The sequence below is a fragment of the Arvicanthis niloticus genome, chromosome 21 (genome assembly GCF_011762505.2).
Source record: "Arvicanthis niloticus isolate mArvNil1 chromosome 21, mArvNil1.pat.X, whole genome shotgun sequence".
Lineage (NCBI taxonomy): Eukaryota > Metazoa > Chordata > Mammalia > Rodentia > Muridae > Arvicanthis > Arvicanthis niloticus.
Genome location: NC_047678.1, coordinates 25,426,656 through 25,443,628, shown reverse-complemented (window position 1 = coordinate 25,443,628; position 16,973 = coordinate 25,426,656). Strand labels below are relative to the sequence as shown.

At 42.9% G+C, this 16,973-nt stretch overlaps 1 protein-coding gene across 7 annotated transcripts in view; it reads left to right on the top strand.

Annotated features, from left to right (window-relative positions):
• Positions 1-16,973, top strand: part of Nek11 (NIMA related kinase 11) — a 221,282-nt gene that overhangs the window by 157,257 nt on the left and 47,052 nt on the right. For all 7 annotated transcript variants that reach the window (XM_076917996.1, XM_076917994.1, XM_076917995.1 and 4 more), the window contains one exon: positions 7,012-7,072. In XM_076917996.1, the coding sequence (XP_076774111.1) occupies positions 7,012-7,072 (61 nt within the window). The remainder of the gene's footprint in view (positions 1-7,011; positions 7,073-16,973) is intronic.

Genomic DNA, 16,973 nt, shown 5'->3' with positions numbered 1-16,973 from the left:
TTTTGCAGATTGAGTTGATGATAAATTATTTTTTATCTGAGGCCACAGCAAAACCTATGGCTGATGCAACAAAGGGTCCAAGTTCTGTAGGGTCACAGGATCTAAGGGAATAACCTCAGATGCTACTCGACTTGAGAACAGTGAGTCATCCCTAGAGTAGACCCTGAAGAGGCAAAGTTAAGGCCAAAGAGCACAGGTTTCTTGAAGTAAGAAATTATATTTGCTCCTACAATATAAAACATAAGGTTTGACCTGCCTCCCAACAGTTTCATGATTCACAGTCATTATAATCTGCTGTTGCCATGGAAGCTTAAAGCTCTTATGTAAACCTCAATGTATGAGGGCCAGCTTTTGAAGAGAGAAGTATCTCTAAAAACTTCCCAGATGGTTTATGACAACAGTTCTATTAAAGGAGGCTTCTCTAGGGGTAACCATGTTATACCATGTGTGTTTCTGGGGTAATCTTGGAAAATACTCTCACGATAGAATACCTGTAATCCAAGAAGGACAGGCAGAGCAGAGAAGAATGCATAGTCAGATGACTGTGCTCTACTAATCAAAACTTCTGAAGGAATCCAGAAAACGCTTAGTTTTCACAGGTTGACAAAACTATATGTTTAATAAAATACATCTGTTCCTTGAGATTGTGTGTACTTCCTTTTTGTTGGCTTCCTAAAAATTTATCAATTAGCTCCATGTGCACCATGTGCACAGTTCTGAGCTAATATGTATAGAATAAGCATAGTCAGGCACCCATCCACGCTACTCAGTGTAACAAAGCATGGCCTTCATCAATGGGGAACTACATTGAAAGAAACAAACCATGCATCATGATGGAGAATGACCTCAGAAACAAGTCTAATGAGAATGAGTGATCAGAGGACCTCTGAGCAGGTGACATGAAGTCAAGATCTGAAGGATTAGAAAGATGATCACAACCCTGAGCAAGAGGATCCCCAGCCAATGATGGGGTGCTCACATGGTGGGAGTCTTGGCATATTAAACAAACAAACAAACAAACAAACCAGACAGGACCATGGGTAGGCGGAGTGTGGACCGATTGTGGAGACAATGGACTGAGGTCCTCTTGCATCTTAAGAGGAAGTAGGATGTAGTAGAACACAGGATAAGTAAAGGATGGCCGCATTGCAGTTCACTGAGAAAGCACACCACTGGGGCATGTGAATGTGTAGACAGAGGGCCAAAGTAAAGTGAGATGTGTGGCAACCATTCATTCACATTGACCTGGTATTCCCATGTGGCTAACCCAAATAAATAATAAACATGAAGTGAAGATTCGGGATGATGAACTTCAGACTACTGCTTACAACACAATAAGTAAATGATAACAACTTAGGCACCCAATAGTGGGGGGGGGTGTGGATAAATACATGTGACATGATTTTACAGTACCAATTGGTTCCGTTGTTAAAAAATTTTAAAGCACAGCAGAAAAACTCAAACAAAAATTTACATCTCTATGGATACACACATATGTTATTATAGTGTCTTTCAAATGTCTGAAAATTAAACACATGTAATAAAACATCTAAAGGGCAGTGCTATATAGAAAAGAGGGGGGGTTAGATTCTCTTTGATATATTCTCTTTGATAATTCTCTAAGAGATAATATATCTCTTTGATATATCAAAGATATATTCTCTTTGATAATTTTCTACTTTTTCCACTATAAAAAAATAAATGATTGTTTTAGAGAAAAATGTATATGATATTTGTTAAAATGGAAGATTTGTGCAAATACTATAGGCTTTCCCATGGCTGCTAGGCAGGAGCTGAGAGCCACCGCATGTGTTAAGGGGTTCGACTGGACCCGCTGTAAACAGCCAGCTGATTCAGCAGCTAAGTGAGATCTGTTTTTGAAAAAAAAAAAAAAATTCTGTGCATTTAATTTTGAATTTGAATTTATGGGCAAGTTTTTGAGAACTGAACTTTGGTGGGGAATGGGGGATATCCTTGATGCCTGGAAAACACATCCAATTTATGGAGAGGTCACTGGCTCTAGAAATATAGGCTTAGTGAGCATATAAATTCATTAAAAGAGGAGTTGCTTTTGCTGTTTCTAGAACATTAGGAAAAACCTGTCTTCCAAGCACTTGGCCCATATGAATAAAGGTTAGTAGCAATATGATGTGTCATCTATTGAGATGGAATTGTTCTCATGGGCCAGTTAAAGCCATCAAAACTCAACAAATTGTGAAACAGTAAGGGAATGTAAACATCTTTGTCAGCAGCCCATCTCCACATGGCGTGAGCCTGCCAGGCGTGTTCTGTGACCCTGTCTCTGCTTGTGGGCCCACAGAGCACAGGACATCAGGAAACACCCGTGGGAAGCCTTGCCATTCGCTTCTGTGCACGTCTCCCACTAACATCATGTTCAAATAAGCATTATAGAACTGTACGGATGAGCTATTTGCCTTCCCATAATTCTTATTCATTACAAAAAAATGTAAGGGCTGATATTGCGAATTGTCTCTTTTCCATAATAGAGGAAGTTTAACTTAACTATAAAAAGTACACTTGCCAGTTATTGCAAGACTTTTCTCTTTGAGGGAGACTAGAGAATGTCAGTCCCTTCCCAAAGTTTCGATGACAAACCAAAGTTTAGTTCCACCAAAGCCACCCCTAGGGAACCAGTGAGCTTACTGAGCATGGGTGAGAAGTCCGTTGGGGCAGGAGCATGGATGTCCGTCTCTAAAGTAGCCACACTCAGAGGTCGGCACCCAGCATAGATTATGACTTCCCCCAGTCATCCCCAGCCTATGCACTCTAGGTCTGCCTCAAGATTCCAACCCCACACTGAATTAGGGCAGAGTTGCATCCAACTGACTGGGAGGAGTGGTTGGTGTGCTGGTTAGCTTTCTGTTAAGCTGACACAACCTAGAGTCACTTGGAAAGACGGGAATTGAATTGAGGGTGTGCTTCCACCAGATTGCCTATAGTCAAATGGGTATTATTATTATTAATTGATGTGGGAAGGCCCAACCCACTGAGGGCAGTGCTGGCCCTAGGTGGTCTAGGGTGTTGCAATAAAATAAACCAAAAAGGCCATGGGGAGCAAGCCAAGCAGGCCGTGGGGAGCAAGCCAACAAACAGAGTTCTTGAGTGGTTCTGCTTTGGTTCTTGCCTCCAAGTTTCTGCCCTGGCTTCAGTGGTGGTCTATAAATTATGAGCAGAAATAAACTCTTTTCTCCCTAAGCTGCTTTTGTCCGTGGTGTTTATAACAGCAACAGAACCCTAACTGAGACAGTTTACCCTGGTGAGGCTCTCCTGCCTGACCCTCTGAACCCCCCTCCCCCCATGAGCGATGTCAACCATTGAGAAATCCAGCTGTGATGCTCTTTTGTGAGCCAGCATGAATGAACTCAGGAAGATGGCCTGACTTGGAAGCTAGTGCTGTGACTTTACTGATCCTCAAATGACTTAAGATTTGGCCAGCAGGAAAACAATAAAACCAACTATGTATGTCAAAATGTAGATGATAGATAGATCAATGGAATGAATCATTGGTTGGTTATTTGATTGACAGCCTCAACCAGGACAGATTTTTGTCCCCTATGGGAAAAGTTTGGCAGTGTCTCACACTATTTTGGGTCTTCACAACTTGGATTGGGGAGGTATTATGACAACGCCTTACTGACATTTATTGGCTTGAGGTTCACGGGTACTGCTGAATGCCATATATTGTTTTAGAATTATCTTGTCCTAAATATCAATAGTGCTAAGGTTGAGAAATGTCATTGTAAATACATACACAGAAGAAAATGTTGACTCTCAGATGAAGGGTACATGTGTGCTTTCATGTAGATGTCTGTAAGTCTTAAATACAATCATTGGCTGCTGAGAGAGGAGGACTTGATCTTCTCCAGGGATGAGTATCCTGATAAATTGTCTAAGCCCAAGTGATAAGCCCTAAATGCATGTACACAAGGGCCACATTAAATGGGTTCAGTCTGTTGTTACCCAGCGACAGTAGACTTTGAGTGGCTACCCAAGGAGTTGGTGCCTTTCACTTCCTTATGCATCTCAGAAGCTGGAAGAGAAGTGCACAGATGTGCAGTTACGAGTTCTCCTGAGCCAGGGGTTGGGATCATGTTCCAGGATTTAAAAATCTAAAACACTTGGTCAGCTAATGTCAGTTGTTTAGCATATCAACAACCCCTTTCTGGGTAAAATAGCAACAAAAAAAATCAGTGGATTGAAGCAATGACTTCTTATTTTGAGAGAGAGAGAGAGAGAGAGAGAGAGAGAGAGAGAGAGAGAGAGAGCAGCACACATATGTGGAGGCCAGATATTGACACTGAACATCTTCCTCACAATCTCTACCTTGTTCTTTGAGATCAAGTTTCTCTTTGAACCTAGAACTCACCAATTCAGCTAGATTATTTGGTTGGGTGGCATTTCCAGGTATCCTCTTCTTTCTGCCTCCTCAACACCGAGATTGCTGCTGCAACCGGCTTTTCTATGTGAATGCTGGGGTCCAAACCCAGGTCCTCATATTTATACAGCAAGCACTTTGCCAACTGAGGTGTCTCTGCAGATGACTTTTGGCTCTTCTGAGCTCACTGAATAGTTCTGTGTCATGTGCTATTGTTCAGTAACCCTGGCTCTTGCTGCCAGCTGTGAGTTTAGCTGACCAAGACAGCATGACTTAACATAACGCATCTTTCTATTGGTTATAGCTGCTGGCTGAGGCCATGGTTTCCTCCTATGACTTCTCATGCTTCTCATGCCCTGAAGCCTCTTCCATGAAGTCTCTCCAACAGGAGAGCATGGTTGCTGGTTTCCTAGGGAGTAAAAAATAAAGGCAGTATGGTTTCTCAGGGTCTAGTCCTACTTAAGTCATCCATGACCACTTCTATGGTGTGCTCTGAGGAAAAGCAAGTTACAGGGCCAATTCAGATCCAGAGACAGGGAAAGAGGCAGATCACATCTATTGGTGTGAGACATGGTGTAGAAACACAGCAGCAGAAGGACTGTTGTAGCCACGTTTGTAAACTGGCCTATCATCCTCACTGTCCATCTTTGGTCAGAAGAGCAGGTGTTTAGAGCTGGGGGGAGGGGCTCCTTTACTGTCATCTGATTCTGGCTGTGGTCTGCGTGTTTTGGTCTCCCACAGATATAATCACCAAGGAGATGGTTTTAGGAATTAGCCTTAGGGGCTGATTATGTCATGAGGATTCTCTCATGGCATAATTTCTCATAAATGGATTATGGCCTCATAAAGTAGACCTAAGGCAAGCATTCTCCCTTCATGTAAACATACAAGGTGTTGTCTGTGAACCAGAAAATGGTAGCATTATAGCAACTACATCCACTAGTAACTTGTGGCACTAGTCTTGAGATTTCTGGTGTCCAAATCCCTAAGTTTTCATTCCCATGTGTTTTTAGCAGCATCCCAGGTGGACCAAGGAAACCTCTAACTTCCACAGATGCTAGTAACTAAGAACTTCGGGGCTAGAGAGATGGCTCAGTAGTTAAGAGCACTGGCTACTCTTCCAGAGGACCCAAATCCAACACCCACATAGTGGCTCACAACCATGTGTAACTCCAGTCTCAGGCCTCTTCTGGCCTCTGCAGATACCAGGCATACATGTGATGCACAAACATATATGCAGGCAAAACACTCATACACATTTAAAACAAATAAGGTAAGAAGTGGGAAGTCAAGCTCCTGGCCAGGGCCAGTTTTCCTGGTAGAGGAGCCAGGCTTAGAACCTGCACTCCCTTGGTTGGTGTCCCCTCTAGTAGAGGATGCCTCTCTGGAGAGTCTGTGACTTAAGGTGGTCCTTTAAGGGTAAATAAAGAAGGAAGGATTTGTTTGGCCTTCTTTGATGTCTATGCCTGGTACCTACTTCCCTATTCCTGGGCCAGTCACCAACGACCTTTGTCTCCTATTTAGACTTCACTGACCCCCATTAACCAGGCAAACCCTCCTCCCCACAGCCTTTTCTATATATTCTGAACATAAGATGCTGCGAGTTTTACAACATGCCCAAAAAGTAGCCGCCCACACTCCAGAAAATGCTATAACATGAAATCCAGCATGTTTGTGGAATGTGTTAGAGTAGCCCACCACACTCTCGTGGGCTTTCCGTATGACCCACAGACAGTTGTTGCTATGTGAAATGTTTGCTTGACTTGAAATGGAACAGGTGATCCATGAATGATTAATCCCCGCCCCCCAGGGCAGCCGTGAACCTGAAAATAATGAAGAGGTTCCATTTTCCCAGATCATTAGGATGCGCCTTTCGATTATTTGCAGCCTGCTGGGTGGAGAGCAGATATTTATTTTGCATAAAAGCCAATATTTGTTCTCTAGTATGGTTCTGAAATCCTCCCAACCCTCATGGGAGATAGCTGGCTTTCCTTGAGGCCTGAGGTAAATGAGGAGCGTAATTATTTGATATAGAACTCCTTGAAGGTCACAGACTTCCCAAGATGTAGAAAAAAATTATTTCCTGTATTCCTGCTGTACTATTCAGCAATAAAATCTTGATTTTTAAAAAATTACTATAGCATTCATTATATTTGAAGGTTAAAATAATATTTGTTTATTATGGAAATTTTGGAAAGCTCGAAACAAAAGATAAAATGAGAGTTCTCATGCACACTTGCCTTTTGGTTGGAAGCACTTGACAGGGCTCAGGGTAAGCTAAGTGTCGAGCCGTGAACCACCAGAACCAAACACACTGAGACCCACTGCTCAGTGTAGAGCCTTGCACCCCCAAAACCAAATTCACTGAGACCCACTGTTAACAGAGTTAGCCTCTGCCCTTCCCATCAGAGAGAAAGATCAGGGGATCTGCAGATTGGTACACACACATTTATAAAGATACAGAGATGTAGGTATACACATAAAGGCCCATGACTTTCTTTAAAAAGAACACAGCTACATTGTAAAATAACTTTGCAAACAATTCTATGGCTGTGTTGTGTCTAAATGTAACATAAGCATGTTCTTATCATTAAATATCCTTCTTGCTTTGACAGGACAGCGATGCTGATGCCCTGGTTGGTTGTCTGGAACACGTCCTGGCTTACACCTCTCTAGGTAAGTCAGCTTCTTCAGGCTCTGGTGATCTTTGCTGCTCCTGTTAGAATATCCAAGAAGTGAGAAGCTTTTGAGGAACTTCACAGATATTCTGATCAAATTCTGCATCCTACAGAGGAGGATGCTGAGGCCAACAGAGATCGGAGGGGCTGGGGTAACAGCTAAGAAATGCAAGGAGGAAACCTTTATTATTATCACCAGTGACTCCCAGCCTTGAAGAACGAAGTAAATGACAGTTGGTAGTCTTCTTTGACTAAGTGGCAGCCTGGCAGTGCATAGTACATTTAAAGTCCCTGGAAGAGGGCTCTCCCTGCCCAGCTGGTTCTAGCAAAGCAGATTGTATTCAGTGAAGCTGAAAGGACTGTCACTCTGAAGGTCAGTCAGTTATTGGAAGAGATTTGGTCTGAAAAACAAAGCTTGAAATGTCTTTAGCGTTGTCAGCCTCAATAAATGGGATTGTTGTGCTTCAAGGATAAAACCCTATTTTTTTTTTTTTTTTGGCTTCTACTGTTTTTTTTTTTAATCCAAAAAGCCCAGCTGTGATAACTTTCAGCATTCAACAATAGACTTTTCACACAGAGTTTTTAAAGAGCCGAGATGAAAATGACTGAAGTTGTTTTTTTCTTTTAAATTCTGAGTGACTGTTTTACAAATTTTAATTATAAAAACAAAGCGATATCTTCAAAAGAGATGGCAAGAATATAGAGACCCCCGATGGCATTTTTATGTGGGGGAAACAGTCCTCCCTTTGTGTCAGGAGCTTTCTACATGGTGTGCCTTCTTCTAGCGTTTGCATATACCCGTGCTCAAAGCCGTAGGTACAGCAAACCGCTTTGACCTTTCCGTCCAGGCCATCACCCTGAGAACTGATGTCCTGCATATCAGCAATAGTTGTTAAGGACATCTTACCCCTAGGAATGGTCTAGAGGACAAGGAAGGCTTCCTTTGGCCAAGTCAGTTTTCCTCTCTGTATCTCAATTACATGAGAAATCTTCAAAGCAGGCTTCTTGGGCAGGTTATGGAATAGGGGTGTACACTGAGTAGCACAGGTCAGAAGCTGTGTTTCTCCTTTGTGTTTTTCCAGAGACTCATACTGTTCCTGGTGAAGAAGAGACCCCTAACAAGCATTTTAAATTATTTTAGGAGCAATCAGATGAAAATCTTTTTAATTTACCGGCTGCAACCAAAATAGTTGCCCTCTTGTCTGTTTTACAAATTGACTTTTCTACCCAAAATTGCATCTCTGATAGAAAAAGTCAGACTCCTCTGCAAAAAAAAAAAAGTAACCTAGAATGTGTAGTGACATCTAAGCTCTCTTGTAGGTTGTATCCTTTTATAGAAATGAGCATGAGATGTGTGTAAGCACACACTGATGTCTGCCTGGAGCCCTGCTAAGGTGACAAGCAAGAGATAAAGCTGACGAAAACCTGCAGGAGAAGGGAAGTGTGAGGAAGGTACAGGGGCATCGGAGATGTTAGAGAGCGAATGGATGAGCAGGGACAGAGCTCTCAAAGCTACGTGAGGGAGGAAAGTGGGGTCACACATTCAGTGTGGAGAAACAAGTCCACTGGTCCCACTGAACTTCAGAAAGACTCTGTTTTTTAGCCTCAGTTACTCTGAGCAGGGTGTGAGTGAGGAGAAGAGTTGGTTGGCACTGTGAATAAAGAACAATGGATTCCAGCTCCTTCTCTCCCTAACACTGTCATGAAACCCTTCTCATGGTAACACACAAATCACTAGATTTTATTAGGTATGTCATTAAGTGACACCAAAAACACTCATAATTTACCCACATCACTGATGTGATGGAAACAGAAAGTAATGAGCTTTCATGTTGCTCTCTAAAAACCCCATAGGCCACTTGAGTTACCTACTCCTTCCAAATACTGGAAGGGCAGCATGGATCCATTCAGACCACATCACTCTGAGAACATTCAGCAGACTAAGGTTCCTGTGAATGTGGGTATCCTCTCAACAGAATGGCTAAGAGCAGACCTGCCAGCTGATAATAGCAAATTTACAGAAAGAGCTAAATATGGCTTGTGATGTTCAACACTTAGATATGAACACATAGCCAGATGGAGCCATTACATATGAAGAACTCTTAGCAAACAGGAGAAAAGTCAAGACAAAGACATACCAAAGCCTCAGGAAACAAACAATGTAAGGAAGAAAGGAAAATTATCCCATCAAACCAAACAAGCAAAAATATATTCACCAACATATCATTCATCAGTTTCTCTTTTCTTTCTTTGGTAATGGGAATCTTGTGCTTAAAATTATAATTCAAAAGCAGGAAGGAAGATTCAGTAGAATTAAGAATAATCTCCAGAATAAAATAAGCAATAAGAAAAAAGACAAGGTAATTTAAAATCTAATTAAAGAAATTTTGGGAAGAATAGGAAGGAAGAAATTGATATGTCTAGAAAGAATAAGAAGATTATATACAAAATATCAGGAAAAATAATGGTTCCTTATTTTTACAATAATACCAGAAGCTAGAAGATAATAAAATTTGAGCCTAGAATTTTTATCTTCTCAACCATAACCAACTATAGATTTTGAAAAAAATCTCTCTAAACTATTATCACCAAGCAGGAAAGAGGAAAAGAGCCACTCTCAAACACATGACTTCAAAAAGAATGTCTCAAAAAATGTCTATGTTTCATAGCTTTTCTTAAGAAGTTCCAAGAAATTACACTGTATGACAATTAATCAATAGGCAGTAATTCAGGTTTAAAGGTGATGGGGGCTCAACACAGAGAAGGATGGAGTTTCAGGGACTGATATGGAAGGATGGTGTCTGGGTGGCAGCTGAGTAACAGGCCTGGAGAACAATCCTTCCAAACTGGGCTGCACTGGAGGGCTTCAGGGCTGCATGTGCATAGCATGAGAGTTGGGAGATGGATTAGACTTCCTTTGGAAAGTTTAGGGGTGGATTAGAGAGAAACAGCTAGAAAGCAAAACAACATAAAAACACCAAGGCAATGATTAACTCCTGGAAAAAAACTTAGAAAGGAAATGTAACCTTATATACATTGTGTTATGGTATTTATTTGGTCATAGTGATTTAAAGATTTGATTACTTTAAAAGTTGGCAAGGTAGGAGCAGGGGGAGATGGAGGCCCGGGGAGAGAGAGAGAGAAAGAGAGACAGACAGAGAGAGAGAACAGAGAGAGAACAGAGAGAGAAAACAGACAGAAAAGAAAAAAATCAAAATTTAAATTCCCCACGCAGAGTAGAAGGTTTATAGATAGTATAAAATAAGAAGCTAAAATATACTTATATAAAAGTGCTATAGAAAAAAAGAGAGCAAATAAAGGTAAAGATGTTGAGTGTAGTTGATTTGGGGGAGTGGTGCTCATAGGTCAGATAGGAAACAATTTTCTTCAAATTGTTAATTTTGACTTTTTAAAATACTACATACATGAATTCATGAGTCAACTTTTAAAATGTTTAATTAAGTATATGGATGTTTGACCTTCGTGTACCTTGTGTGTGCCTGGTGTCCAGGGAAGCTAGAAGAGGGTGTCAGATCACCTGGAACTGGAGTTGGGGATGGTTGTGATCATCCACGTGTGTGCTGGGGTTCAAACTCTGGTCCTCTGCAAGAGCAGCCAGAGCTCTAAATCACTGTGTTGTGAGACTCTGAGAGCCTTTGTTTACCAGACCCCCTGAGTGAACCACTTGGAGATGAGAATTGCTGCAAAAAGCAAGAGGAATTTTTAATGTTCCAGCATGCTGGGGCCACCCTGCATCCCAAAAGGAGAGGCGACCCTGTGCAACTTGTTCAGCAGACATTTATACAGTCTCCAGGGGTAGCATAGAGAAACAGCAGCTAGGCACAATATGATTGGCAGAACAATGTGACCTTTAAACTGATTGATCTTTAGGGAATGAGGTGGCAGGGACTTCTCTAGACTGTGGGTGGCCAATGGTCAGTTTTCCCTCACTTCCAACCCTTCTACTCCCCCCACCCCCACAGGTCAGTCCCCACCCCCTGTGGTCTGAGGAATGTTAATTAGCCTCTTCCTTCTGGAGGGGAGGGGTGCCTTGACTAAGTGTTCTATGACCTTTCTCTTCCGTGAGGGAGGGGTCTGGTGGGATTTTCTAGAGTTCCTGAGTTGACCTCTTCAGTGTCACATTTTAAGTGGACATTGGAACAAACATGTGCATGCAGGTATCGCTGTGATATGCTGACTTCATTTCCATTGGATACACACTCAGAAGTAAAATAGCTGCATCATAACCATTTTTAGTTTTTTGAGGTACTTCCATACTGTTCCTCATAATAGCTACAGTAATTTACATAAATATGTCCAATTAAAATTATTGTCATCATCATCAAAGCATTGTAGAGGCCAGTTCTGTCTCCTCCAGTGAACCTGCTCTTAAGCCTGGAGTAAGACACTTGGGCAGCTTGATTACTAAGATTATAGTAAACTTAACTGTTTGTTGGTTTGTTTGAGACAGGGCCACTCTATATAGCCCTAGTTGTCTGGAAATTGTTATTGTAGATCAGGCAAGCCTCAAATTCATAAAGATTGCCTAAACATCTTTTTAAAGTTACATTGTCAAAAAAAAAAAAAAAAAAAAAAAAAAAGAGGTACATATACCATGAAGTTCAAATAACCTGTTTCCAACTTTTCTAATTGCCGGACTGAACAAGTTCATCAGACTGGGTGTTCTTGCATTAGCGTGCCTTGGCATCTGCAGAGCACAGTTACAGCACATTGCAGAGTTGGTTACAAATAAACTGCTAGAAGTGCTTGCCACCCAGTGCTACTTCTCATCACCGGCAACTTCCTTGTGTGGTTATCCTTGTGTGTGTTCACTTACGGTGTGTGTAGGAGTTAACTTATGGTGTGTGTGGTTGTGCATGTATGTTAGTGTGACGGTTTGTATATGCTTGGCCCAGGGAGTGGCGCTATTTTGGAGGTGTGGCCTTGTGGGAGGATGTGTGTTACTATGTGTGTGGGCTTTAAGAACCTCCTTCTAGCACCCTGGAAGCCAGTCTTCTCCTGTTTGCCTTCAAAACAAGATGTTGAACTCTCAGCTCCTTCTGTGCCCATGCCTACCTGGGCACTGCCGTGCTCCCGCCTTAATGATAGTGGACTGAACCTCTGAAACTGTAAGCCAGCCCCAATTAAATGTTGTTCTTATGAGTTGCCTTGATCATGGTGTCTGTTCACAGCAGTTAAACCCTAACTGAGACAGCTTATAGTATGTGTCTCTACTGCTGTGATAAAACACTGACCAACAGCAGCCCAGGGAGGAAAGGGGTTACGTGTCCTGATCACAGTCTACACTGAGGGAAGCCAGGCAGACACTCAGGCAAGAACAGGTAGGAAACACGGAGGAGAGCTCTGTGGGTGACAGAAGAGACAAGGGCAGCCTTTGTCACAATCGCAGAGTGGTTCCTATGGCTCTCTTGACAGAATCCCCAAGCCTGAAATTATGATGGGAATTGTCTAGGTAGATAATTGTTCCTCTTTTTAAAAAATCTACTTATTGCTTCTCTCTCTCTCTCTCTCTCTCTCTCTCTCTCTCTCTCTGTGTGTGTGTGTGTGTGTGTGTGTGTGTGTGTGTTGGGCATGAGGCACGTGTCACAAAGCACACATGGAGGTCTAAGGACAATTTTGTGGTGACAGTTTTGTTGGGTTTTTTTTTTTTTTTTTTCACCTTTGAGTGGGTTCTGGGGATCAAGCTTCAATCTCCAGGTTTGTGAGGCAAGTAAGTGCCTTCATCCCTGTAGCCATCTTATTGGCTTAAATTCATTTTATTTCCCTAAAGAAATTTTTATTTCCCTAAAGAAATAATGTCTTCTTTCCTCAAGCCACAGTTAGGGATAATATGAAGCCAAAATGTCAAACATTTGCTATAGGAAAGACTTTTGCTATTGCCAAGAGAGAACTTAAAAATACCAAGGATGGAAAACTCAGAGACACCTTGTAGTGTTCCGTGGCAGCTTGTCCTCTTCTGGCTTTTGCAGAAACTCTGGGCTAGATGATGCCAGGTAGCTTCTGATTTAGCTTCTGTGCTGCAGACTGTAGAGGGAGCAGGTGCTTCATACAGTAATAACAGATTGACATACAGTGAAGTGAGTGTCCCTGCAGAGTTCTCAATCACCTAGAGGACCTCAGCAGTGGCAGGGTCACACACAGCACAGAGTGCCTGCCAGCAGAACCCAAGCCCTGGACCCTGGGTCCGCACAGATAAGTGATGAGCTGAGAATGGACTTCCACACCACCCAGCTTAGGAGAGGAGGTGAAAGGCAGATTGAGACTCGGTGATCCAGTAATGTTTCTGGGTCATCCGACAATGGCAGTTACTTAAGGGCCCTCATGAGTCAGCAGGTTAACCTGGCCATCTGAGCTTCAGAGGCTGCTGGCTCTAAAGAGAGAATAGTAAGCTCTTCTTTCTAGTAACAATGAGATACCAAACCAATTGGGTTTTTTTCCCTTGAAACTATTTGTGGTTCAGTCAGCAAAATAAATATATCCAGTTATTTAAAAGTACTATGCATTAGGGTCTTGTAGAGGAGCAGACCAAATAATACACACACACACACACACACACACACACACACACACACACAACATAGATACATGGACTTATTGAATTGGCTTACATGATTAGAGGCTGGATATTTCAACAATGGCTACCTGCAGAGAACCCAGTAGTTTCTCAGTCCAAGAAACCAGAAGGATGTGTGACAGTGATGTAGCAGTGGTCTGAAGGTGAAGGCCTGCAGGCACCCTGGGAAGTGGTTGGTGTGAATCTGTATGGAAAGACTGAAGGAGCTGGTGTCTGTGCGTGTGATGACGGCAGTGATAGATACTCTTGCTTAAGAAGAATGGGGCTTGAGCGTTCCCATGCCTAGGGATCCCAGGTTCCCAACCTGATGGACACTGCCACTCACATTCAGGGAGAGATTTGCTCTTTCCCTGTATCATCCCCTTGTTCTCTCACATATAGGTCCTTTCTGGAACTGCCAGACAACACCTAGAAGTGGGCTTACTGATCTTCTTAACTTCTCTCAATTCAGTCATATCGACTATAGAGTTTAACCATCACAGTGTTATTTAGTGTGAAAAGTTAGAAATGTGCAGAAAGTTCCACTCAACTAAAGATCACTTAATTTTCAAGCACGTTTGGACTATTTGTTGGCACAGAACCAATCCAGGGTACATCAGGTATGGCTGATGTCCATGTTTTCAGGGAGCTTCCAGATGGGTAGATATGTTGGTACATCTAGACAGGATGTCGTGAACACTCAGTGAGAGGTGATGGGATGCACCAGTGTGCTTCTCACACTGCTGAGTGTCAGACCCTTTGGATAGACATTCCACTCAGCTCAGCGGGAGCCCAGGAGACTCTGTCACTAACTGGTCTTGGTGATTCTAGTCTGGGAACCACACTTTGGGAACCACCAGAATTCAAAGCCAGGCCGAGATATTTTACTTTTCACATACACATTATACTAAATTGAAAGAATTAAATACTTTGACCCAGAAACCTCTGTTTAGGAATTTATCTCAGAGTTATGTATAAAAATAAGCACACACCAGTACACTCACCATAGAATTATATATAATAGTGGAGAACTGGGTTCAGTAAATGCTTATCAACTGTGGCCACTGCACCTTCAACAAAGCTTCTATGCAGAATGATGCTGGGGCTGCATCTTCATTGGTGTGAAAGATGTGTCATAAAAACAATGAAGAATGTAAAGCTATATCTGATACAGGTGCACATGCTCACCATAAAAATACTAAAGGGCTATTTTTCTTTCTCTGAACCTCTCACTTTCTCTGTGTCTTCTAACTTGTCTTCAGTGAACATGAAGGATTTGAGCGATTCTTTTCAGCTGACCGAGAGGGAGATAATGCCATGAGTTTTTTTGTATTAGTCAGTCTTCAATCTAACCCAAACCTAATGCTTCAGAAAACCAGGGTTTGTTTCGGAGGCTAAGTGTCTCCACACTGGCAGAAGAGAATGCTGAGCCCTCACACACTAGCTGTTGTCTGGTGGAGAGGTTACAGTTAGGCTTCTTCTCATCTGCCCCTGAGTGGTTCCCACATTTGATTACAGCGCATTAATCCAAAACCAGGTATTTCCCCATCTCTTTGTATTGATACAGGCTGATCATAGAAGTCACTTCTAATATATTCAAAGGGAAATGAAAACTTCCAAAGCCCTAATCTAACGCAGATTCAGTTGAAAGTTTGAAGTGGGAAGCATCCATGTAAAAACTAGACACTTTACCCATTTTCTGCCTTCTGGTACTTACCATCGCCCCTCTGAGATAAGAGACGAGTTTACTTTTCCAGGCTGACCTACTTTCCCTCCAACAACTTGCTGTTGGTATAGACACTGGGGTGCTATTTGTTTTTGAGGCGATCCCAGTTGCAGGTGCCCCAGGGGTGAGGGAGGCAGTGTAAATCTTTCTTTGGCCTTTACTAACAATAATGTACACACATGTATGCACAGAGAGAAACCTTTGCTTAATTTTTACCACAATTCTAATAGATAGCTTCATTTGCATAGATGAGGAAACTGAACCACAGAGTCAGGACCCCACTCCCACACTCATCTGTGGTATCCCAGGTGCCGCTAGTAGAAGGTACTGGAGGTTGTTGTCACTTGGGTCATCTTTTCCCTGCTGCTGGCTCTGTCCCCAGACTCCTAATGTGGCTTGGCTTTGACACAGTTACTGCACCAGGGCTGCTGCTACCTTCCTTATGTGATGGCTTCTATTGTGTGTCAGTCCACATCATCTCCGAGAGCTGGGCTGGGTACAGGGTGGTAGGCATGGGCACCCCATCCTTCCCTCTCCTTCCCTCTCCTGCTTTTACCATGTAGTCAAGAAATCCCATCCCGAGACAGCCATCTCCATTTCCCAAGCCTCCCCTGCCTCACTCAATGTGCATTGTTTAGGGGGCTGGGTTCTATACAAAGTGGACTGGGTTGGATAGTTATGTGTAAGTGTCCTTGATTCTTGGGGTCACAAGAGCAAGGGACACAGGATGAGACAGAGGGGAAGCTAAGCAGTGCTGCAACCCTGAAAAGCCATAGCCAAACTCAAGGGAAGCTCCTGTACCCCACGTTTCCTTAACGACCTCAGAGCCAGCTTTCTGCCTCTTCCATGACAAGTCACTAAAGGTAGGCCACCTGGGAGGGCACAGCCTGAAGGAGGCAGCTTTATGCTGTTCTAGAAAGGACCGCCATTGGAGGCAGTCTACAGCTGAGGTAGCATATCCATTCCTTCTTGAAGGTAGATCTGAATAATGCATTCCCTCCTTAGGTAGCAAAGATAAGCGGCAGCCTGCTTTGCCAATTGTAGGCAATTCTATCGCTACCCTAAATTCACCATCCACACAGGAAAAGCTCAAGGGGGGGAAAAAAACCTCCAAAAGATTGAGTCAGCTAATCCTCTCAGGAGAGGGGAGTAGCTTTAATGGGGCCCCTGCTGATACATGGGCCTTCTTGAAATAAGCTCTTGGCTTGCGACCAGGGAGGGCAGAGGTGAGGTGGCAGATAAAATGTCTTACCCACATTTCAGCCTGCGGAGGAGGGTCCTTGTCAGATGATCTCATTTTGTTTAAATCACATATGTGGGGTATTAGAAGGAGTTCTCTTTTGAGACATCCGGCAGTCATGGCTCACGCTCAGAGTCTTCCCCTTCTGACTCTGCAACTTCAGGCAAGTCTCACAGCTTCCCCTTACCTCAGTCTCCCCATTGGGAAAATGAAGCGTTTGTCTTAAGGTGTTCTACAGCTACCACCCGTGCACAGCCATGATGATTCTTCCATCACTGGGGTCAGGGGTCAGCAAACTGTGGCCAGCAGGCCAAACCGAGCTCGCTGCCTGTTCTTGTAAATAACATTTCCCTAGCACA